Here is a 24,850-nt window from a genome sequence, read left to right on the forward strand (position 1 = left end):
CCATCCATCTCTGAGAAACAGTTTTCTACTTGAATCATGGCAGCCCACCGGCTTGGCCTTGATGCACCTTCAGAGCCCCTCCCATCCCCCCTGTGTACGGTGGATGCACCTAAGTCTCCAAAGGGCAGGCGGCAGGTCTTGCAGTGCCCCCACCCCTGCCCCTGGTTCTGCCTGATACTGATGGCTGAGAATCCCCCCACATGCTGTCCATGTGTCTGGGATGCCACGGGCCTGCACTGCCCACCCGGAGCAGTCCAGACTGCCCGGAGGTGTTTACAGGCCCCGCTGGCCCCTCGCCTGCTGCTTGTTTCAGAGATGTTTGATGTCAGAGCTGGTGCTGAGGTTATAAAAGGGAAATGACAACTTTGATGCTTCCATGCCCAGATGCCCCTCCTCCTTCTTGTTCTGTTTTTCTCACTCTCCCAGGTTCTGGCTGAACCTGGCTCAGTCATTAGGCACCACCCGCCTCTATTGCTCTGGAGCGTGAATCTGATCTAGGGATGGTCTCATGTCCTCCAGTGGCCACTGTTGCTCTGCGAGCACCTTGAGCACAGGGACCAGGGCTCATGATCATAAAATTGTGAGGTCCACATCTGCCTGATTTTGTAGATGAGGCCACTGAGGTCAAGAGTGGTTAAGAACCTGCCCAGAATCTCCCAGCCAGCTAGGGACAGAGCCAGATTGCTGGCTCCTGCAGTGACATTCTTCTTTCTTTGGGACCCCTATTAAAGTGGGAAGGGCACGTCCAATGGGTGAACACGTGTGTGTGTGTGTGTGTGTGTGTGGCGTGTACATGGCCACACCTGAGTGCATGCCCCTGTGTGGGTACTTGTTGGTGTGTACAAGCATGTGGACCACCATCAACCCATCAGGTCTCTGGCAGAGGGGACACCTAGTTCAGGTTGCTGGCTGGTAGGCAAGGCTTCTCAGGGTCCCATTTCTGGCAACTTTTTGTCCTCTCTCTGGGGCAGAGGCTGGCAGGATCCCGAACCCACACCTGGGCCCAGTGGAAGAGCGTCTGGCTTTGCACGTTCTTCAGCAGCAGGGCCTGGTTCCCGAGCACGTGGAGTCACGGCCCCTCTACAGCCCTCTGCAGCCAGACATTGAGCAGGTAGGGCCTCAGCCTCTGGGTCCTGGAGTCCTTGAGCCCTACAGCCCCACCCCAAGTTAGCACGAACACCCAAGGGACACACTGGAGACCCTAGGATGTGGCCTGTCCCTCTTTGGCCCATTTCTTCACCTTCTGAGTGGTCACTACTGGTGAACAAGGAGGGACCTCTAGGACTGGCCACCTCCAGCCCTCATTGCTAGAGAGGTGAGTCCCAGAGAACCCTCTAGTCAAGTATAGGCCTAGCTTCTGACTTCAGTGCACCATTTTGGAGCCTAACTGTTCTACACTGGCCTAAGGGTGTCTCCCTGCCCACTGCCATCTGTCAGACACTCAGTCTCAGCTGACCAGCCCTGTGCCTAGCATCCTATGACAGAAGGTCAAGAAAGCCCCAGAGAGAATCAGCAGTAGGGGCAGGGGAACTCCCCCATGCAGAAGGGAGGTGAGCCTGGAAGAGATGAGCCCAGAGCTGGGTTTGGAGGAAGCTAAGGAGAGAAGAGGTTACAGATAAGAAGATGGTCCGGGTGAGCCCTGGAGATGCCTTTGCCAGAAGCAAACTTTCTTTCCCTGGGTGGCTTGGTGACCAGCCTTCCCAAGGTAGTGCAAAGGTTAAAGGTCAGATTCACCCTCTAGCTCTGTGACCCTACAGAAGTGACTTACCCAAGTTACTGCAATCCCTGCTCCTTAAGATGGGGACAAAATTCACATTCAGCTTGCAGAGATGGTGGAGCTGAGGGTGGGCATGTAGAGTGGCTTCCTGTCCTGGAGATCTTCTGAGTCCCTTGACTAAACCCTGCTGTCCTTCTACCATGTTATATCCCTCAGCACACATCATCCCCTCTAGGGAGCCTGCCACCAACTTGGTGGCCTGTGGGGAAGCTGGCTAACCCCTGCAGTGGGCCCTGCAGTCCCTTGATTAGGGTCCCTCCCCTATAGGGCGGTAAACCTCTTCCTGGCAGGGCCTGAGTTTTCTCTGCCCTGTTCCCAAGTGCCTGGCACAGAGCAGCTGTCCATGGCTGTTTGAATGCCAAGGGTGCTGGGAAAACAGGCTCATGTCCCACAGGGGAAGCTGCAGATGTGGATTGACCTGTTTCCCAAGGCCCTGGGGCGGCCTGGACCTCCCTTCAACATCACCCCACGGAGAGCCAGAAGGTAACTGAGCTAGTCACAGGCTCCCAGCTGAGCAGGAGGTGGGAGGGTCATGCTGGCTCTGGGTGGGGCCAGCAGGTTGCCTTTTGACCATGCTTTGTACCACTTGGACCTCAGAGTTGGGCTCTCATTTGGGTCTGGTCAAGTGTCCAGCTAGGCAGGCATCAGGCCTTCCTGGATGAGCCAGCAGCTCGGCTTTGGTGGAAATCCATTCGGATTCGAGTCTTTCTCTTTCCCCTGAGGTTTTTCCTGCGCTGCATTATCTGGAACACCAAAGACGTGATCCTGGACGACCTCAGCATCACCGGGGAGAAGATGAGTGACATTTACGTGAAAGGGTAAGTTGCCTTGCCCTCCACCTGTGCTAGCTTCCCCCTGCCGTGCCCTCAGAGGCACCCAGGGGGTGCAGCTCTGGGAGAACAACCAGCTTCAAAGAGGGTCTCGGAGGGTCTCCCCCTTTGGGATATCGTCCTCCCAGCAGACTTCTTCTGCACTTGTCTTTGGGCTCAAATTGCAAGGTCGGAGGACGCCCAGAGACAGCGCCTGAGATGTTAGATTGTTTTCTGATGCATGGCACGTTTTGTGGAGATTTCCTGGGAATTCTTTTTGCCATATCGTTTACCTGGTTCATTTACCTTCATAATTCCTCATCCCTGAGTTAGGGATGTACCCTGTGGTGGAGATCTTAATGAGAAATGCCCTTGCTTGTGTGCGTACAGCTGGATGGTCGGCTTTGAGGAGCACAGACAGAAGACAGACGTGCACTACCGCTCCCTGGGCGGCGAGGGCAACTTCAACTGGAGGTTTATTTTCCCCTTTGACTACCTGCCTGCCGAGCAAGTCTGCTCTGTCGCCAAGAAGGTGAGCGCCCTTCAGCCCCAGGGCTCCTAGTCTAGGCTTTGCACTGCCAGTGGGATCCCACCACTGCTATCCCCATCAGTGTCCCCAGCACTGTCCCCTCGCTGCCCTTGTCCCCACAGGCACTGCTTCATCTCCCACAGCTCTCATTGCTGCTCCTGTCACCTCCAAAGCTGTCGCCATCAACTCTGTGCCCCACTTCTTCCTCTTCCACCGGGTCTGCTGTCTCTGGCATTGCTACCACCCATGACCATCCCACACTACGAAGTGCCACATCTATCATATGAAGAAGTTCAAATCTTACCACCACTGCCTTCCTCCCTACCCCAGACAGACCAGGCAGTGGTGGGGTCTTGGGGTCTACACGGGAAGTGTGGGGGATCCCAGCCTGGTCCTCAGAAGTGCAGAGGGGTGACTTCCGGGGAGCTTCCCAAGAGGGCTGGCCTGGCATGTGACCGGGTTGTCCATAGCACTGGGCATGGCTTGGCAGAGTCCCTCTGGCTGTCTGGCCTCCTGCAACTGTGTCTGGTGCCTGACAGTCCCTGGGAGAAACTCTGTCCTTCGAGCCTCAAGTGCTGCCCTCCTCTCTCCACCCCATGACCTCTCACCCCAGGCTGAAGGCATCTGGAGAGAGAGGCCAGCATCAGCCAGCAGGGAGAGGTGGATTCGGGGACCTCAGTGTCTGTGTCTCAGCATCTCCTAGTTTAAGTCTCCTCTGGGCCAGAATTTCTTCACCCCTGATCTAGGCAAAGTCAAGGGCAGGCATCTCCTGGCTATGCCAGGCCTGCCCTTAGGGAGCACCCACCAGAGCACAGTGAAGGGGTTGCTGCAGGCAGTGAGGGGCTCTGGTCCAGGCTGATGGAGGCAGGGGGTCCCTGGGAACTTCTGATCACCCTCGTCCACCACCGTGCCTGCCTTTAATTGCCACCTGTTAGTGCTCTCCTGCTTGAGGGGACACATCCCTCTCTGTGTGTAGATCCTGCTGTTCTGATTTCCATCCGAAGGTGTCGCAAGGCTTCAGGCCTCAAAGCCTCTATGGTTCTCTCTCTCTCTCCCTGACTGACTGTGTGAGTTCAGGAAGGGACATACGTGATATGCTTGGCCACCTTGCTCTTAATTCTCTTCATGGCCTCCTCTCACCTGATCCTTCCCAACCCAACACAGGATCACCTACACTTTAGAGAAGCCAGAATGTCCATCGAACATTCTCAGACATTCAAACAAAAGAAGACACAGAGAAACATATTAGATGGATTCTTGGACCCTGGGATTCCTGGGTAGCACCTGCCACAGAGCAGAAGTTAACCACAGGGCTCTGTGAAGTCACACAAAGCCAAGACCGTTGTTGGGTCCCATCTCGTTTGCCTTTGCCCAGTCAGTGTTGGTCTGTCACGAGTCTGGTGCCATGATGGAGCAAAAACTGCAACTGGCAGAGTGCCACCACGTCAAGCAGGTCCCACCCCTCCTCCCGAGTCTGCTGGGGACAGGGAGAGTGGGGCCAGGAGTGGAGAGCAGAGAACAGAGGTGCCATGCGAGCCATCTCAGGGGCTCACCAAGCCCTACAGGGGCTGGTGTGGATGGGGAAGCCAAGACCGAGAGAGGCACATGGCCACTCTGACGGGAGGTGGGGCAACCCCTTCACTGTGACAGGTGGGGATGTGGCAGGGGTGGCAGGGGGAGGTGCCTGTCTTTTTCTATGAAGAAAGAGAAGAGAGAGAATCTGGCCCACGGCGGGTGATCTGAGACGAGTGGAAAGGGTGGGAAGCTGGCTACGCTGAGTGCAAGAGGAATGGGGACGGGCACGGACGCTGCTGGTTGGCAGCGTGGGAAGGGTGCCCTGGCAGCTCTGAGGGCCCAAGTGGAGTTGCTGATTAATAACTGGGCATCAGTAGTGTTTCATCTCTGCATTGAAGGCCTCGTTGAAGAGCTGGGCTGGCTCACAGGTCCCAGGGGAAAAGCGGCACTGAGGTTGATGGGAAGGTCTGACGGCCTCCACTGGGGAGGAGAAGCCCCTGGGGGAGGGGTGAGAAGAGGCAGAGGAGTTGAAGAGTGAGCACGAGGCACATTCCGGGAGGAGGGGACAGCAGGTGCTCCTGACCCCAGGCTCTGTGGCGAGGATGACTGGAGGCAGGGACTGAGGTCAGAGGAGGAGGAGGAACAGAAACAGCCCAGGTGGTTCTGCAGGCAGCCTCTAGGGAGAAGGGACCCTGGGTGGCAGGTGGAGCCATGCCCACAGCAGGGCACTAATTAGCTGGCCCCAGCTGAAGGACAGGTCTGAGGTGGGCTGGTGCTGGGGCTGTGCAGCCTGTGGGCTCCTGGCCTGCCACAGAGCCAGCCCTCTGCCGTGGGCTTCAGGGCCTCTGGCAGGCAGGCCCTCCAGGGACCCCATTAACCAGACGAGACTGTCGTAAAGTACAAGATCTCCTTTCATCCGGCCGCTTTGAACCACCGCTGGCTGCCCTGGCCCAGCTCCCCACCTGGAGCCCAGCACACCCACCGGGGCCTGCAGTGCGGCAGGCACCCACCCTGCAAATAAACAGCTAGTAAAAGGGCCCAGGCTGTGCGCGTAATGAGCGCCTGGGACCTGGGGGGGCTCCTTCCCCAGGCTGGAGCCCCCGCCCAGCTGCTCCCACCAGGGGCCGTTTGAACCTCTGGCTCATTACTGAGCCCATAAACCAGGCTGGCCAGAGGAACGGAGGCTGCTGGCGGGCCTGCAGGCGGGCCTGGAGCTGGCCATAAAAGCTGGCCAGAGGAGGGAGGCACCTGCAGGAGGGCTGGGCTGCGCTGGGGCCTGGAAAGGGGGAGGCATCAGATGGAGGACTGGGGGCCAGGGCAGCTCGGGACCTGAGCGCCTTCTCCAGTCCAGGCAGCAGTCCAGGATGTGGCGGTGCACGGTGCCCACTCCTCCGTAGAGAACCCCGTGGGATCTGTGTGACCGTGCTGGGCAGTGGGTCTGGGTCAGTGGGCACCAGGACCTGTCGTCAGCTGTGCCCCCTGGGTCCCTCGAGACTTGGGTCCAGGGCCCGCTCTGACTGCCTTTCTAGATCTTTTCCCATCCTTGCTACCAGCAAGAGAACAGAACAAGCCATCGCGAGCAGGAAAGCCCAGTGACGGTCCTTGGGGTTGAGTGTGGCTGGAGGCAGGGGCTAGCTCAGTCCCACACCCTGCAGTTGCTCCATGAGGGAAGCAGTCCAAGATGACCGGGCTCCAGGTGGAGCTGGTGCGAGGGAGGAGGGGCCCAAAGGGAAGAACCCCCACTCTTGTTCCAGTAGGAGGATGGGGACTTCCAGTGCTGGGGCACTCTCTGGAGGTGCAGGCGGCATGGAGTAGAGTGAGAGGGAGGAGCTGGGGTCCAGGTCGCAGTGCCAGCTCCTTAGAGCAGAGGGCTGTGGTTCCTTCTAGTGCCAGCCAGGGTGGGGGGGGGAACCCCTGGGTTCTCAGTCAGCCCACCGTGCTGCCAAGACCACATGTGCTGAGCAGGGATTGGGGTTGAGAGCAGGACCCTGACTGCCTGGGTGGAACCCCAGCTTGCCACTTCCTGCCGTGTGACTTCAGACGAGTGACTTGCTTTAGTTTCCTCAGCTGAAAAGATAGTGTCTCCCTTGTAGGCTGTTGGAAGGATCAATGAGTCTAGTGGTAGAGGGCCTCTGATGTGTAGGAAGTGCGACATTAATGTTGTTATCAATCTGGGCAAAGTCCTCTAACTCCTCCAAGCCTCAGTTCCGTTGTTTGAATAGTCAGTGATAACTTGACTCGCAGGATTGGGAGGCTAATGAAGCCAGCTTACTGAGGTGAGCCTGGTGGTCCTATTTTGAATCCTTCACACTGCCTTCCAGAGTCTGCCCTTCCCAGTCTCCCCAGCAGGACTTGGCTCTGGCAGGTCCCACTCCAGGGACCTCCTACTCCAGGCAGCCCTCCAGGCTACAGGGACCATGGCCTCTCTAATGCTGCTCCCCTGTCTCCTTCTCTTCTCCTCCTCTGGGTCAGGATGCCTTCTGGAGGCTGGACAAGACAGAGAGCAAAATCCCAGCAAGAGTGGTATTCCAGATCTGGGACAACGACAAGTTCTCCTTTGATGACTTTCTGGGTGAGCCTTGTTTCTGGTCAGGGATACACTGTATATGAGAGGTTGACCCAGAACCGTGCATGTGTATGTGTGTGTGTGTGTGTGTGTGTGTGTGTGTGTGCGCGAGCGTGCGCTTACATGTATCCCCGGGACCCCTGACAGGATGAGTGGACCTGCTTTCTGCTCTTAGGGTCCCCAGTGAAATATGTGAAAGGGCAGTGTCAGAATGACCAGGGTGGCTCCCAGGGTGGGTGTCCAGCAGAGGTGGCATTGAGCACTGTGTGTTGGATGGGGGTACTCAGGTAGGTGGGGAAGAGGGGACGCTCAGGCTGAAGCCCGTACAGGTATATGCTGCCTGTCACGGCTGACTGGCATGCTTGGAGGGTGCTCTCATTTCACCCCAGTCTAGACAGGTTGAGGCCAGAAATTGAAGGGTGCAAGCCACCACTCATCCTTGTGCCCAAGTGCTGATTGAAAGAACAAACTGAGGCAGGAGGATCGTGAGCTCAAAGCCAGTCTTAGCAAAAGCGAGGCACTAAGCAACTCAGAGACCCTGTCTCTCAGTAAAATGTAAAAAGGGATGGGGACGTGGCTCAGTGCTAAAGTGCTCCTGGGTTCAATCCCTGGTCCAAAAAAAAAAAAAAGAAAAAAAAAAAAGAACAAAGAACATGCTAAGTGAAAAGAAGCCAGGTGCAAAAAGACAACTATTTCATGACTCCATGTATGTGAAATGCCCACATGGGCAAATCCGCAGAGAAGCAGAGTAGATCAGTGGGGATTGGGACGAGGAGGCAGGTCAGGAGGGACTGTTTAGTGGGTGCAGGAGTTTCTTTTTGGGGGTGATGAAGATGTTCTGGAATTAGATGGTGGCAATGGCTACACAATTCTGAATGTACTGAAGCTATTGATCTGCACACTTAAAAATGGCTAAAGTGGTGAATTTTATGGGACTTGAATTTTACTTCAATTGGAAAAAAATGGATTTGAATCCATGCAAAGGTAGTTCAAGGAAGTCAGGAGCCCTGGTTTCCATTTCAGCTCTGCCACCTGGCAGCAGGGTGGCTTTGGACAGGTCACTGATGTCCTCCTAGGTACCCCTGATTGCAGAAATGGGAGCTGATCTTTGCTGAGCCCTTAGCCCCTGCAGGGGGTGTTCTGAGGAGCAGCTCCCAGCAGGGGAGGGCTGGCTGCCCATCAGACTGCTCTTCCTTTCCTGCCCTTCCCCCAATCCCCCTCAGCCCAGCAGTCAACACTGCTACTTGGGAGCTACTCAGGAGCTACTTGGGACTTCATTGTAATAAGAGTCAGGTGTAAAAGTGATGGCACCTATTTTTAAAAAAATCATTTTCATTAGCTGTTGATGAACCTTTACTTACTTATTTGCATGCAGTGCTGAGAATCGAACCCAGTGCCTCTCACATGCTAGGCAAGCGCTCTGCCACTGAGCCACAACCCCAGCCTGATGGCTCCTAATTTGAATTTTGTTATTTTACTTGTTATTCTGTATATGATTCCTGTAGAAACGTTAGAATGGCACAGCTAAGCAATGATTCTTCCTTCTCCTTAATCTCACCATCCAGAGATAATTTCCACTAACATTTTGGCATATAATATTATATAATATTTCATATATAAACAAACATGAATATGTATGCATTTTATGTGCACATGTGACATGTATACATATATTCATATATACAGCATGTGAATGAGTTTGTATCGCACATACTGTTTTATTTTTTTTTAAACTTAACATTTTGAGAGCACCCTTTCTGGTCCTTAGCTATCTTTCTCCGTCAACATCTGCATCACCAGTTGCCAGCCTGGCATTCCACTGTTCAAACGGACCCTATTTTTCTTGGCTTATCCTCTCTAGGTAGATAGTCAGCCCATCTTCAGGTTTCCCAATGTGAGCGACACCCCTAGGCATACATACTTGAAGAATTTGTACATAGCTTTCCTTAACTCAAGGAAGTGGATTTGTTAGAGTTTGCACATTTTAATGGTTTTTGAAACATTTTGTTCAATTGCCCTCCAGGAAGATCTTATTTATATTCCCACTTGTGTCCTGTTTGTACGAGGATGACATTTCTCCTAAACATTTGCTGCCACTGTTACTTTTTAAAAAAAAATTGTCAGTGCCATATCTCATTTTAATTTTTACTTGCATTTATTGTAAGGTAGAACATCAAAAATATACCTATTATTCATATTGTTTGTGAACCCTTTTTCCATCGTTTTGGAATGCTCATCTTTTATTCTTTGTTTTCAGAGCTTTTTATATATTGAGGATACATTGTAAATAATTTGCCATTTTTTTCACTTGCTTTAGAATTTTTAAGGAATATTTTTGCTATAGACCTTAAAATTTGGGGGCATCATGGACTGGGGTTGTGGCTCAATGGTAGGGTGCTTTCTTAGCATGCGTAAGGCCCTGGGTTCAATCCCTGGGCCTGCAAACTAAAAAAAAAAAAAAAATGGGGACATCAATCTAGACTTTAAGGAGTGAGGCTGTAGAAAATTAATTTTAGAAAGAGAAAAAAGAAAATTGCATTTTTACTGAATTAGAAAACTTTTCAAAATAAAGTTAAACAGGCTTATCCTTTTTTTTTATTTTTTATTTTTTTGGTGGCATTAGGATTGAACCCAGGGCTGACACATGCTAGGAGAGAGTGCTCTGCCTCTGAGCTCTACAACTAACACCCAATGCCCCCACCTTCCCATTTAAAAATTTTTTTGACAGAGTCTCACTTAAGTTGATTTCTCTTTTCCATCTTATACTGTTTTATAATTACATATTTTATAACTTTTGAATATTTATACTTTTTAATCTTAAAGGTAGTAATTAAACATCTATAATCTCATCATCCAGAGATAATCCTGTGTTTCCTTAACCATCTTTTCTTTTTTTTTTTCTGATACTGGGGATTGAACCCAGGGACTCTCAACCACTGAGCCACATCCCCAGCCCTATTTTGTATTTTATTTAGAGGCAGGGTCTCACTGAGTCACTTAGCGCCTCGCTTTTGCTGAGTCTGGCTTTGACCTCATAGTCCTCCTGCCTCAGCCTCCCAAGCTGCTGGGATTACAGGCATGTGCCACTTCACCTGGCTCCTTAACCATCTTTAATGTAGATTGTGATAGGATAATTTGTGTGTGTGTGTGTGTGGGTTGTGCCTTAATACTCTGATACTTAATATTAATTGCAATTGTATTTCAAATGGATCATATTTATCTGCACTGGGTGGATAGATGGATGAATGTAATACAGAGTTGGACACGTATATTGATGGGATGATGATTTAATGGATAGATATAGTGCTCAACAGGTGAAGGCTATAGAGGGATGTAGACAGGTCAAAGTGGGTGGATAGATAGAAGGATAGATGGATAAATGGATGAGTAGAAAGAAAGAAAGCTAGGAAAATAAATCCAATGATCAGCCACAGAAACGAAGCATTGTACTCTGAAAAAAAATCTAAGCTAATCTTCCCATGATAACACTTTCTTCAATTTGGCTGCAGGAAACAATTTTGCAATTCAGCTCTCCCATTTTTCCCTTGGTAACCTATGCTCCAATCCCACTGAGTTCATCACATTGTAACTGGATTAGGGGAAACCATGAGATCACTGTTTTTATAGATCAAAAATAGTTAAATATTGGCATTTTGATATGGTTGAACCAAGTAACTGGGGCTATGGAGAGAGGATGGTCAGCACATTGGAGTAGATGACTTGGAGTAACAAGATGGTAGTTAGAGAGCTGGGCAGGTGGATGAAGAGACTGATGGATGAACCACAGTGAGGTGCCTTCACACCTCCTGGGAGGGCAAGAAAACAGTAGTACTGACCTTAATGAAGCCACAGGTGTGGAGAATGTGTAGAAATCGGAGCCTTTGGTACCTTGCTGGTGTGAATGTAAAATGGTGCAGCTCCTGAGGAAAACGGTGTAGTGATTCCTCAAAAACCTGAATCACCATATGACCCAGCAAGGCTGCTTTTAGGTATTCACCCCAAAGAACTGAAAACAGGAACTCAGAGACTTGTATGCCAGTGTTTATTATAGCATTATTTACAACAGTCAGAAGGTGAAAACAATTTAAGTCCATCAACACATGTGTCAATATATAAAATGTGATATATATGTATAATGGACGATTATTCAACCATAAAGAGAATATTACTGATGTATGCCACAATGTGGATGAACCTTGCAAACATTAGAGTCAATAAAATAAGCCAGATACACAAGAGCAAATATCACATGATTCCCCTTGTACGAAATGTCTAGAAAAGGCAAATTCACAGAGATGGAAGGTAGACTAGAGGTGGTCAGGGGCTGAGGGAAGGAGGGAATGGGGAGCTATTGCTTAATGGGTAAAAATTTCTGTTTGGAGATGAAAACATTTTGGAAATAGTGGTGATGGTTTCCCAACACCGTGACTTCCGTGAATGCCACCAAATTATACATTTAAAACTGGTTAAGATGATACATTTTATGGTATATATATTTCACCTGGGTAAAAATAATTTTAAAAGATGAATGAATAAAAATGATTGTAGACGTGGATGTGTGAATGGATTTGTCCCCAGTACGGTGAAGAGCGGAAGAGGTGGGTAGCTTGTGAAGGGCACCTGAGTAGATGGCAGCTGGGAGGAATGAGAGGTGCTGGGTGGGAGGTTCATGGTTGACGGGATCTGGCTTGTGGCTAAGCCATGAATGGAGGCTGAGGAGGTGACGTGAGTTTTCTCCTCCAAGGCTAAAGAACATCTCTCTATGGCAGGCTCCCTGCAGCTGGATCTCAACCGCATGCCTAAGCCAGCCAAGACGGCTGAGAAGTGCTCCCTGGACCAGCTGGATGACATTTTCCACCCAGAATTGTTTGTGTCCCTTTTTGAGCAGAAGACAGTGAAGGGATGGTGGCCCTGTGTAGCAGAGGAGGGTGAGAAGAAGATTCTGGCGGTGAGTCTACTTCTCAGCCCTGGTGGAGGGTGCCGGGCAGCTTCTTCCTTGGAGACGGCAGGCTGCACACGCTCACTGCTCCTCTCCTCTGTCCCTCTGGTTTCGGAGGCATTCTCCTTCCCGCTTCCTTTTCTCATTCCCAGCCTTCCTTCCCTGGAGGCTCACCTCCCAGGGGAGACCTATTTAAATAGGCGACCATGCTCATATTCTGGCATACCCAACAGTGATGGAGTCCTGCGTTCTCCTGTGATCTGGGCTTCCTGGGGGATGGACGGGGTCATCTCTCCCATTGGAGCAGGACCCTCCCTCCTGGGGGCCATGCTTGCTCTGCTCTTCTGGCTGAGAGGTCTGGTTTGGGGGCCCTTAGAGAACCAGAGAGAACCTTCCTCCTGCCCATCCCCCAGCCGCAGAGAGGAAGTGAATCCCAGACACAGAAACAGCCGGCAGCCAGCCAACCCTAAAGTGGCCCTTGAAATAAAATACCCTTGTTCTATGAAGAATTGTAATGATTAATATAAAATACTAACACCCCAAAAGAAAAATGAGCAAAGGACCACCATAGATAGTTCACAGAAGTACCAATGTTCATTAATCACGCAAAAGAGGGGTTTATTCCTTCTAGTAATTAAAACACTATTTTAATATGATTTTGTTTTGTTTACTAAATTAGATATAAAAAAAAGAAATGCTGATCACTGGTGAGAATATAGAGAGTCAGACCTCCTCATTTACTTCTGCTAGGAGTGTTAGAGGTTTAATGGGTGGGGAAGCAATTTGGTAGCCTACAGTGAAAGATTTAACAATATTTAGGTCCTTGGACTCTGTTGTCTACTTCTAAACTCTCTTTTAAAGAAATAGCAGTGAAAACTAAAAATTTAAGTTCTGGGATATTTGCTGCAGCATTATTTATAATATCAAAGAGTTGGAAACAACCTAAACAAATCAAAATAAATAGTTTACTAAGATAAATTACGGTTGACCATCCATGAAATGTTTTACAATCATTAAAAACCAAACTTTAAAGAATATATAATTACATAGTGAAATACGTTCTTAAGTGAAAGAAGTGAGCTGTAGACTGAGGTCTGCAGCGTGGTATTCCTATACTTGCCGTTTTGATGCAGAAGGAGTTACCAACGGCCCGTCCGCACACAGCGGAAGGATGGGCGATCTCTTTCTTTTTACACGTCTGTAGATTCTAAGTGTTCCACAAGGAGCGGGTACGGCTTTTATGGTCACAACATCTCTACACTTAAATGAGGTGACCTATGGTCATCCTGGCCTGGCTCCTCTCCAGGCCACCGGCAGCCTCTAACCAGACTGTGTGTGTCCCCCCAGGGCAAGCTGGAAATGACCTTGGAGATCGTGGCGGAGAGTGAGCATGAGGAGCGGCCTGCTGGCCAGGGACGGGATGAGCCCAACATGAACCCAAAGCTTGAGGATCCAAAGTGAGTGCCCAGCCCCATCCCTGGTGCCCAGGAGGTGGAGGGGTAGAGGCCACAGTCCAGGGGACACCTAATGCACAGCCATGCATAGGTCACAAGACCCATGTGGCTCAGAGAGGGGCAGGGGGTAGGCATCTTTTCAGGGGTTGTGTGCCATTGTGCTGTCATACAGCATGTACACCTTGTCCTGGGGAACTGTCCCTGTGGGGTGGTCATTATCCCCAATTTATAGGTGGGGAAACCGAGCAAAGTTAAATAAGGTTTTTCCAACTAGGAAAGTCAGGAAGCTGAAATTCTCTAACTTTCTCTGATTAGCTCTCATCAAGGTCTTTCCCCTCACCCAGCTGCTTCCATGACTGTCCTCTGATGTCATGACCTTTCGGATAGCCTTTGGCCTTTATTTTCCCATCTGTAAAATGGGGACACCAGTGCTTTTTTTCCCCACTACATACTTTTTGAAATCCCTTTTTCACACCACATATCTCTTACAAAAATACACCAAGCCAGTGGACATGGGCCCCTTGAAGGCAGATCTTGAACAGTTATTAAAAGACACTTAGGACCAGGTAGGGTGGCACATGCCTGCAATCCCAGTAGCTCGGGAGGCTGAGGTGGGAGTATTGCAAGTTCAAAGCCAGTCTCAGCAATTTAGTGAGATCCTAAGTAACTTAGCAAGACCCTGTCTCTAAATAAAATATGAAAAAGGGCTGGGGATGTGGCTCAGTTAAGTGCCCCTGGGTTCAATCCTTGGTACAAAAAAAAAAGATGCTTGGGGACTCAAGGCTGTGTCCAAGCCCCCCGGCCCCGCCTGCTCAGTGCAGGCAGCTTTCCTTGAACACAGAGCTATCCTGAGTGCCACGTGTCTGGCTGAGCTGTGAGGCGAACACTTGTCCCTGGATGTTGGGATCTAGTAAAGAAGAGAAAGTCATGAGGCCCGGTGTACAATCAGATGTTAACACGACCTTTATCTGCACGCAAAATCCTGCATGTTTTTTTGAGTTGTGAGGCTAGCTCAAGGGAGGGTCTTGAGGTTCTTGGTTGGGAGTGAAAGAAAACCAGCTTTCCGGGTTCTCTTTCCACCCTCCTCCCGAGTGTGGCCCAGCCATGACATCTGGGGGAGTGGCCTAGCTGCTCTGGGGCCCAGTGGGCCATGGGTTCACCTGCTCTCAAGGCCCTGCCAGTTCCCAAATCCATGGTCGGTGATTAAGTCCTGGGGCATGGGCTGCGGGGACGGCATCCTGGGGAGGATGGCTGGGAACCAGCTCCATAGTACCGAGACAGGAGGGCGGTATAGACAGGGTTGAATGCTGCAGCAGGGTCTGGGGACAGGGATGCAGACTCTGGGCTGAGCTTAGGGGCTGAGGTTGGAGTCCAGGAGGCCCGTGAGTCCTGGGGCACCCTAGAGGCCAGGGCTATTCGACCTGCGGTCTCCAGTTTGGAGCGGGCTTTGCTGAGACCTGGGGTCCTGCTTCCAGGCGGCCTGACACCTCCTTCCTGTGGTTCACCTCCCCGTACAAGACTGTGAAATTCATCCTGTGGCGGCGCTTCCGGTGTGCCATCGTCCTCTTCATCATCCTCTTCATCCTGCTGCTGTTCTTGGGCATCTTCGTCTACGCCTTCCCGGTGAGCGGCCTGATGGGGGAGGCAGACGCGCTGACGTCGGGGCTGGGAAGCTCATCCTTGACGGCAGGGAGCTCCCTTGGTCTGAGGGAGAGGAGTAGCCTTTGCCCTGGGGAGTCCCAGGTCTAACAGGGACCAAGCCTGAGCCCTGGGGAGCCTGTAGGCCAAGGGGGAAGCCGAGGCCTTGTCCTTGGCAGGGAGACATGGCTGCGTTCGGCAAGCCCCCGGAACGTGTAATCAAGGGGTTCGCAGAAGACGAGGCCCCTTGGGATGGGGTGTGCGGGGAAACTTGAACGAGGAGAGGAACTGGGTCTGGAAGGGATTTAAGAATTGGGTGGACCACAGGAGGTGGCCACTCTGCCTTGAGGACCACACTTGCTAAGTCCAGAGGAAGGGAGGGGCTGGGGTCAGGAGAGGTCCCGGCATCCCCAAGGACCTTGGTGGAGTGCGACCTGCTTCCTGCAGTGGGGGGCATGGAGAAGGGGAGGCTGGGAGTCTGGCCAGGAGCCCCTCATTTGGTATGGCACCTTGGAGGGTCCCTTTCACTTGGTAAGAAGCCACAGAGCTTGCTAGGCCCACACCAGCTGCTGCGCCCCGAGCTCCCTGGGATCCTGCCTGGGAAGGAGGGCTCTGGTGTCTGCCCTGGCTTTCACAGGTAACCCTGAAAATGCTCCAGCGCCCGGTGTCTCTAGAACTTCAGACACTGAAATGATCAGGGCAATCTGAATTTTCATGTTCCGTAAATTAAAAAAAAAATTTTTTTTAATATGAACATTTCAAACCTATATAACAAAGTGGATAGAATGGTGCGTTCAGTCCCTGGATGCCCCGATTTTCACGGCAAAAACTCAAACACCAGAGAGGGGAAGGGACCGGCTCCAGGCTGCACAGCGATCTGTGCACAGTTCTGCCCAGTGATCCCTGGGTTTCTCACTTCAGGCCACAGTCCAGGAGCTTTGTCCTCAGAGCTGGCAGCTGCTGGGAATCACTCCCAGGCAGCTTTTGCTTTGTGAACCCTCCAGGAGGGGAAAGGGGTGGAGACCTCCCCCACGGAGAGCTGGTAGCTGGCACTGCCTTGTCAGCAGAGTGTGTCCTGAAGGAGGAAGACTGAAACCATAGACCACCCCGTGCTGTCTCTGATGTCATAAACTGTGAGGAGCCGTGGCAGGGACTGCCTGGTTTGAATGTCCAGGCCCCGGCTATCCTCTAGGCCCATGCAACAAAGGAGGGCTCAGAACCAGGACGGCTGATGGGTCCAGCTATGGCCAGGCCCCCCACCCTGGCTGTGGTTGCCTGGGATGCCTTGTTGAAATATTTTCTGGGGTGAGCAAGAAGAGTTAAGGTCAACTGGCCACACTTGACTGTGGTCCAGGGGTGGATCCATGTTATGGGTACCCTAAACTACAATTTCAGGGGCCTCTTTAAGCAAAGGAAATTGGGAATCCAGGATGAGACAGGTCCGTGGAAGGAACCAGTCAAGTATGGTGTCCCAGAGCATGAGCTGCCCAAGGTGACCTGGGGTGTGGTGAGGCCCCAGGACTTCTGCCTGGGGTTTGCTCCCAGGGGTGGTCCAGGCTGCCGAGTTGCAGTGGGGTGCCCAGCTCCCCTCTCCAGGCCAGCTCCAGCTGGCTTTTGCCCCTTGGACACATTGGCGGTCATTCAGCTAGCTGTGGAGACTTTATCAAGCAAGCACATGTGTCCAGGCCGTGAGGGCATGCTGGGGGCATGGGAGACAGTGAGGCCCGTGCCACCAGAAGTTCTTGGTGTCCTGGGAGACATCGAGATCACAGAATAAGGACGACCCCCATGGCTAATCAGACCTTCCATTAGTAGGCTCAGGCTGTGGGAGTTAGGAAAGGAGGGCTGGGGCAGACCCGGGCTCCTCCTCGTGTGCCCGGAGACCACCAGCATCAGGGAGCTGGCTAGAATGCAGAGTGCCGGGCTGGCCCCAGAGTCTGCACTGGGGCCACTGAGGGTGGAGCAATGCTGTCAGATGAGATGGAGTTCTGCTCTTGAATTCAGGAAGACCAGCTCTTGCCATGACTTCGTGTGTGACCTTGGCAAGGTGGAGGGGTGTGGGCCAGGTCAGCTCTGGTCTTCTGTGACTGTGACAGTGACTATGGCTGGGGGCGCTCCTTCACCTTCCCTGGGGAGCAGCGCATCAAGCCAAGTCTCTTCCCAGAGCTCAGGGGAGGGCAGGGCAGATCCCGTCTCTCAAGTGCCACCCCCATGCCTTTTCTAGGCCTAACCCCAGGCCCGAGCCAGCTGGCCCATCCTATGGGGTCTTGGGTGGCAGACCTAGGACTCAGGGGCCTGGGGAAGGGGTCTCTTCTGCATGACTGGGATGGGAAGGGAAGGCTTCTCGTCCCTTCTAGCCTGTGGTCCTTGTTTGTCCCTGGGGCTAGCTTCAGCCATGTCGGCAAGAGCTGGTTAGTATTCTGGGGGATCCTGCTCAGAGCTCCTCCCTGACTCGTGGATCCCCCAACAATGTCACTGTCCCTCAAGTTCTTTTAGAAATTGGCCTCTGTAAGTGCCAACCCTGCCTTCCCCCTCGCAGAGCCAGACGTCGGGGGAGACCCTCGGTGAGGGTGCCAAGGACCCGGGGCCAGCCTGGGACAGAGGCTGCAGACCTTTTGCTTGCAGGCTTTGCTTCAGGCTGGGAAGGTCCTGGTCCCCTTCACCCAAGTCAGACACCTGGCCAGTCCCTCTTCTGTGAGGGCTGGGCGGGTGTCCCTCACCTGGCTTTCAGGCTTATGCCGGGTCCAGTGGAGAGAGGCCCAGGGTGGCACTGCCCGCTCCTGTGGGCCCAGTCCCCACCCTCTTGGAAATTGCCCTGGGGGGGTGAGGGACAGCCTGTCTGATTCCTCTCGGCCCCCCCTCAGAGCCAGCTGGGAGCAGGGCCAGCATGGGGAGGCAGGAGGCGAATTGGCGGGGAAGGACAGCCGGCTTTGTTTCCAGAGTTGGCTTCCCCGGGCGGCGCTGGGGAACATACTGTCCCAATTAGGAGCCCTGTGTTGTGTTGTGTACGTCTTCCTGGTTTCTGGAGGGAGGAGTGGGGAGGGGAGGGCCTGTCAGTCCCGCAGCAGGCAGGGCTCAATCACGGGCCACCCATCGCTGGTCCTGGCCCGCATCGAGGCTCACCCCCGGACTCCACACCCCGGCTCTCTCTCTGGGCGGGAGCAGGGTGGTCAGTGAACTCTGGGTTCCCATGGGGGGCATGGAGGGGTGGGGGGAGAATCATGGCCCTGCCCTCAGCACCTGGAAGAGCCCAGGCAGGCCTCCCTGGCCAGGCCCGCAGCCATCAGAGTTCCTTGTTAGGCCCTCAGTGAGCAGAGTCCAGTTGGAAGGTGGGAGAGGGCCCTGGATGGATGGGGGAGAAGACGGGGCAATTCAGGTGGCATTGGTCCCCAACGCAGGGAGGGCGTGTGTGGCTTCAGGGGGAAAGGGTCTGCTGACCCCTGGGAGTGCCAGGCAGGCTGGAGGTGTGCCACATGTGTGAGGGAACCTGGTCTGGGCAGCTGGGCGAGGGGCCATTGGCCCACTCTCCCAGTCCCTTGCCTGTCGCTCACCGGAGAACCCAGCCAGTCGCTCTGGCTGTGCCTGCCCAGAAAGGGGTCACCCATGTCCCTGCCTCCTGCCTCCCTCCAGAACTATGCTGCCATGAAGCTGGTGAAGCCCTTCAGCTGAGGACTCTCTTGTGGTGGAGAAGGGGGCGCAGGCTGCCCTCCCAGCCCAGGGCTGCCGCCGCCTCTGCCCAGCTCAGCCGAGCTCCTCCAGACCTCCGCAGCCCGACCCTCCTGCCAGGCTGGGCAACAGATGGACTGGCACCTGCTCCAAGAGTGACTCACGTGGAGCCCTGGGATCACCCCACTTCCATCATCTCCTTCTCCCCCAACCTGATCCCCTTTGGATCAGCTCATGTAATTTCAGTATAAAACAGACTGCACCATGGAGCGTGTTGACTGTGTCCGTGGTCCTTGAGCAGGGCGGGAGGCGTGTGGGGTGGATGGCGGGCCTGGGGTGGGCACCGTTGCCGGTACAGCCTTTTGGAGGCAGAAGCAGTCGGGGTGCAGCAGGTGGGGCCCCCTGGGCTGCTGCTACTTTTGCAAGGCTGGGGTGGGGGGCTTTGAGGCCTGGCGTCTGGCCGGCCTAACCACCAGCATTTTGGGTCTCTTTTCCTCCTGGGACTTTGCCCTCGCCCCCTCCCCTGTCCTCGCTCAAGTACCCGCCTTCCTTTCCAAGTCCACCCTTTGCTCAGGTGGTCAGCTCCCCGACCTCCTGGTTTCCTTGGCCATGCTGAGGAAGAGCCTCCACTTGATAGAAGAGTGAGGCTGGAGACTCCAGGCAGGGAGGCTGCAGGAGCTCAGGCTTCGACCTTGTCCCTGATGCTCTTGGGATTCCCTCTGTCCACTTCCTCATTCTGCTTTAAACTTCTGAGCTGGAGAAAGATAGCTTTTCCTCATGGTCTGATGCTTGGCCTTACCCACTGGCCGGACTTACTATATAGAGCAGCAGGAACACGCTAGAAAACCCAGAGCTGGAAAATGTTGCTTCCAAAGTTTTCAAAAGAGAAGCCCCTGCCGCTCGCCCCAGGGCTGGGACACTGGCCTCCAGGAGGCTTCTCTTGTTTCCCCCGAGACACTGCTCCCCCAGCCCAGGCCCCAAGGCCCCTGAGGGAACCCTCCAGCTGCTCTTGGCTCTTGAGAAGGTGGTGGAATTAGGAGGGGGCTAGGGCCCTTCTAGAAAGGGTTGCTGCTCCTCAATAGAAAAGGACCCACAAGCAGGTTCTCAGGCCCCCCAGACTGGGAGGTTGGGGGTGGTTGTGACAGTAGTCACCTTGGGGAGGAGCTATACTCCCAAACAGGGTGATCCTACTTCAGGGGAGCTTCAGGTGGGAGGTGGCCCTGAGCCCCGAGAACCAGTGGCCAGTCCTGAAACACTGCCACCCGAGTCCTGGACCAGGGCCACAGCTCACACAGGACACGAAGCAGGGAGCAGGGTCCAGAGCTCTTCTGGAGGGTTGGGCTGTGATGGGCTCTCGCTGGGCATGCACAGTGCGGCCTGTGCGCAGCTGGAGGGGAGGCAGCAAGAGCCGGGGCTGCGGTTTCAGGGGCCACACTCCTTTGTGGGGTGGGGAAAACTGAGACTCTCTGAAGGTAAAGAGAAGGAAGTCAAAGACACCAGAGAGAACGTGGCGTAGTTAAAGGAACCAGCTTCTGGAACAGGAAAGGAGGGTGTTAGCTCTGGAAAGATGATCTATTTTTTCTTCTAGGCGCAGAAGGCGAGAGCAAATAAATGCATACCATGCAACTGTCAGCTGGGTTCAAAGTGTTTCAGAGGTCATTGTCACATTTTTCCCATTTATTCATTTGTTTGTTTTCCTTGCTACTCTGGGTTGGAGGTATTAGAGAAACCCACTCAAATCAGTAAAGGGAACTTAATGGCTTTATGGAAATGAAACCTCTAGAAGGATTGACTTCAGGCAAGGGTTGATCCAGCTTCTCAAGTAGTTCACTAAGAGTTTGTGTTCTCTCTGCTCTGCCCTCCTTAGGTTTGGCTTCAGTCTAAAGCTGGCTCCATTTCTAGAACTGGACTTGAAGCTGTTCCCTGGGATCACAGAGGCCAATAAGAAAAACTTAGGGAGGTCTGGGGAATGGACGGCAAGGGGACACAGGGCCTGCAAACAGTGTTGAGGTGCTCAATGTGGTAGGAGAGCAGATTCTGGGGATCAGCAGTGAGTTACCTATGACTCCTGGCCTCCCAGGACTCCCAACAAGGATGGAAAACTGTCTCCTGGTAGGAGAAGTATCAGAGAAGGAGTGTGTGTCCTACCCCAGGAAGGGAGGCACAGGAAACTCTCATTATTTGAGCGGTGGGTAAGACTGGCTCAGGGATGAAAGAAGGGTGTTCCAGTGGCAGAGGAGGGACATTCAAAGAGCTCTGCTGTCCAGGGTGTGGTCATAGCAGGGACAAGTCTCAGGAGATGAATGGGAAGAGGGGCTGGCCAGGCAGGGCCCGGTGTGGGGGCCCAGGGAGTTGCAGGCCTGCTCCATTCTGGAGGCAATGAAGAAGCCCAGGAGGACTCGGCGCTGGCCTGACTGGTCAGCAGCCTGTTACTAAACATAATCATTCCCGCTTACTTCTTCTCTTGGGAGACAGGAGTCCTCTGGGAGTAGAATGGGCTTGGGGCACGTAAACTGCGGCCCCCCCGCCTCTGGCAGGCAGCCTGGGGCTCTCACCTGACTCTCAAAACCGTCCGCTGTCCCAAATGGTGAAGGACCGTTGTCGAGTGTGCTGTGTGGCAGTCGCAGAGCGCCATTCCAGAAGCTGGTTCATGAATCCAGGAACCAACCGGGGAAGACCCACAGGCAGGGCCAGGGTGAGTCGTTCGTCCCCGTCTTTCATTCATTCGTTGAAGAAATACGCGTGCGTGTGTGTTTGTATGTGCATGTAGACATACACAGAGAGGGATGGAGGCTGGGAGGGCCTCTGCATGCCGGGCACCGGGCGAGATTTTGGAGCTAAATGTTGAGTAAGGCCCCCATGGGCGCTGCCTTCCAGAGGTCCCAGTCGAGTGGGAGAAGCAGGCGAGGAGACAGGAACGGGCACTGACTGAGGGCAGGGGTCAGTGTCAGGAGCAGGGGACGGAAAGCATGCAGAGGGAACAGAGTGCCCAAAGACAGGCCGTAACCAGAGACGTGTTCAGAGAGCCCCAGAAACTTCCACCCGGACACAGAACAAGAGCTGTTCCTCCAGGGCGTGCTTGGCAATGTCTGGACATGGTTTGCCCGTCATAACTGACAGGGGAGTGCCGGAGGTTGCTTCTGGCCTTCAGTGGCTACTAAACATCCTACAAAGCATGGCACAGTCCCTTTATCCCCACCCCCACCCCCCACCACAAATGATTGTCCAGTCTAAAGTGTCAGTAGTGCTGCTATCAAGACACCTGGGCATAGAGACAGGGTTCCAGAAACGATGGACAGATAATCTGCCAGGACTGAGGACAGACCAGTCAGGGCTAGGGGGTGGTGGGATGGGAGATAGATTCCAATGCTTCCCAATTGTCTGGCTTTATGTGAGGTCAGCTGGTGGTCCCGTTCATCAAGTCAGTTTTGGACAAAGACGTTCAAACTATGTTTAGGGCATGAACAAAATGCCCATCCTGCCCTCCATGTCTCCCTGCTAAGTGCAGGGAGGTTTCTTTCATCCCTTTAGAAAGTTCTAGAATACACCATCTATGCTGGCTGTCCCCACATCCTCACCTCGCCCTTTCACCCACTGTGAAGATGAAGCCGTTGACCTTGCCAGCCCCTGACTCAGGAAGAGGCAAGTCGCTCATTTTTGGTCAATGAGATATGAGGGGAAGGTGGTGGAGTTAGAAGGGGGACAGGGACACTGCTAGAAAGGGTGGCTCCTTCATAAAAAAGGACACTCAAGGAGACACATCCTCATTTTCTGCCTCTTAATTATTTGGAAAAAATGTAATGACCAGAGCTGTGGCTGCCATCTTGGGGTCATCAGACAAATTTGGAGGAAGAAAGTCACCACAAAGAACAGATGGGAAGGACCTGGTTCTTGATGAAGCTCTGGAGAAAGAACCAAGCCCAGAACTGCCCAACCTTCAGACCAGATGTCTTATGAGGCAGGATCACAAATTCCTGATTGTGCAAGCCACCTTTGTCTGGGTGGTATGTTACCCACAGCTCAAAGCCTCCTTTCTGGGGAGTTTCATTCTGTTTCCTAAAATCCAATTTTACTACAGTCACCATTACGCAGGGCTGCTGTGTACAGGCCCCACATCTAAGACATCATATGCTTATCATTTATTATAATAATGTCCCCACAGATGGCAGTAAAGTGTTCTGTTCTAATAAAACCAGTGTGTTACAGTAGTTTTCTGATAGAAGTAAATTACCTTGAGGATGGGGCAGCTTTTTCTAATTCACCCAGGGCACCATCTAGCCCCGGTTGTTAAATCTGTGGACACTTGCCCTTTATGACTCTTAGCCACGACTGGAACACGGATGTGCCCTGCTTCTTGGTAAGCTTTGCTGTCCTTGGCTTCGTGGTCCCCTAGTCACTGGGGTTTCTTCCCCCTCTGTGCCCTGGCCTTCTCTCTGGGGTCTAGAGTGTTCCCTGGGGCTCTTTCCTGACCCTTATTTTCACACTGCTGGCCTCCCAGGCGACCTCGCCACTCCGACTTTCCTTGTCCTCAGAGGTGAATGATCTCAGAATCTCCCCCTCATACAGCGCTTCTCTTGAGTGGCGGGTGCCTTGTTCGACTGCCTAGTGCTGGGCACCCCCTCCCCACCCTGGTGACTCACAGCCCACAACTCAGAGGCTGTCACTCATTCAACATCTCCATCTCCAGCAGCCAAAGAAGTGCCCACTCGGTCCTTCCCTCTGTCTCCCCATCTCCCTGGTTACTGGGGCTGCACACGAGGGGAGCTCCTGCGGTCCTGCCCCACTCCAGGGCTCGGACCCCGAGCATCACCCACGCCCCAGATTCTGGCTCTGGAATCTCTCCGAGGCAGATGCTCATGGGTTGTCAGCACCTCTGCTTCCTGGCAGGCCAGCCACACTGAAACCCAAAGCCTTCCACGGCTCCCCTGCCTGACCCCCGGTCCTTACGCGGTCCAGTCCCGCCTCGGCTGGCCGGGAGGGAGGCGCGGTGCAGCTGCCCTGCCTGTCCCGTCTCTCCCGCTGCCTCTTACTGTTCCCTCTGCTGTTTCCCATTTCTTCTGAGGCTACCCCTTGGGGCCCACCCTGCCACCGCCTCTCCTGCTACCGCGCCCCTTAGCTCGGCCTTGACCCATCGCCCCCCACCCGTCTGAGCCTCGGGGGCTGAAATCGCCTATTGGTCCTTAATGAGATGTCTGCTTCCTCCACCGAAGAGACTTTAAATGTTTCATTGCCAGTTCTCTTTAAATCGGCAGGCCCTCAGAGCGTTTCAAATAGGATTTTATGTTCTGAAATTCAGTTAGTTCGCAACATTTGAGACCAATTTGGGCAGCAAGGTGGAGAATAAATCTCATCTGTTAAAAAATGGTTCCGTAAGACTTGATAAGCCTTTTGTATCTATAAGGCTCAGTCCTCTCTCTGATTTTCCTCTGCTGGTGTTTTTGAGAGCGTCTGCACACTCACACATACCTACCCCTACACACATGCACACACAGGCCAACACACGAACACACACACACACACACACACACACACACACACACACACACACCGATATCTGCACATACTCTGTTTTTCCATTTCTTTTTTTTTGTGTTTCTGTGGACAGCTCAGGACGGGGTGACAGGGAGGGGAAAGACCTAGAAAGAGCTAAAGCACAGCCCAGGCTGCCCCCTCCCCTTCGCCTCTACCCTAGGGACCTCAAAATTGTCTCAATCCTCTCTCTATGTGTTTCATAAATGTAGGATTATGGGATTTCCAGAGGAGCCAGGTGGGCATCCCCTGCCTAGGACCTGGTGACAGCCCAGGAGATGTTTCCTGCTTGAGAAAATGTCCTGAGTGAGGACCGGGTTCACCCACCATGCTCTGTCCCTTTATGGCTGCTGAGTGGGACTGAGGTGAGCAGGAGTGGCTTTCCCTCCCTCCTTTTCCCTGAGAGCCTTTCCCCCTCCCTCTGGGGA

The 24,850-nt window shown here is 53.2% G+C and overlaps 1 protein-coding gene across 18 annotated transcripts in view; it reads left to right on the top strand.

Annotated features, from left to right (window-relative positions):
* DYSF (dysferlin) overlaps nucleotides 1–19,160 on the top strand; it is a 209,162-nt gene extending 190,002 nt beyond the window's left edge. For all 18 annotated transcript variants that reach the window (XM_079111422.1, XM_079111420.1, XM_079111409.1 and 15 more), the window contains 9 exons: nucleotides 972–1,111; nucleotides 2,172–2,260; nucleotides 2,500–2,595; nucleotides 2,977–3,118; nucleotides 7,103–7,202; nucleotides 11,966–12,144; nucleotides 13,483–13,592; nucleotides 15,065–15,212; nucleotides 18,858–19,160. In XM_079111422.1, coding sequence (XP_078967548.1) covers nucleotides 972–1,111; nucleotides 2,172–2,260; nucleotides 2,500–2,595; nucleotides 2,977–3,118; nucleotides 7,103–7,202; nucleotides 11,966–12,144; nucleotides 13,483–13,592; nucleotides 15,065–15,212; nucleotides 18,858–18,896 — 1,043 coding nt within the window. In that variant the 3' untranslated portion in view covers nucleotides 18,897–19,160. The remainder of the gene's footprint in view (nucleotides 1–971; nucleotides 1,112–2,171; nucleotides 2,261–2,499; nucleotides 2,596–2,976; nucleotides 3,119–7,102; nucleotides 7,203–11,965; nucleotides 12,145–13,482; nucleotides 13,593–15,064; nucleotides 15,213–18,857) is intronic.
* The last annotated feature ends 5,690 nt before the right edge of the window (nucleotides 19,161–24,850 follow it).

Source organism: Sciurus vulgaris, assembly GCF_902686455.1.
Source record: "Sciurus vulgaris genome assembly, chromosome: 14".
Lineage (NCBI taxonomy): Eukaryota > Metazoa > Chordata > Mammalia > Rodentia > Sciuridae > Sciurus > Sciurus vulgaris.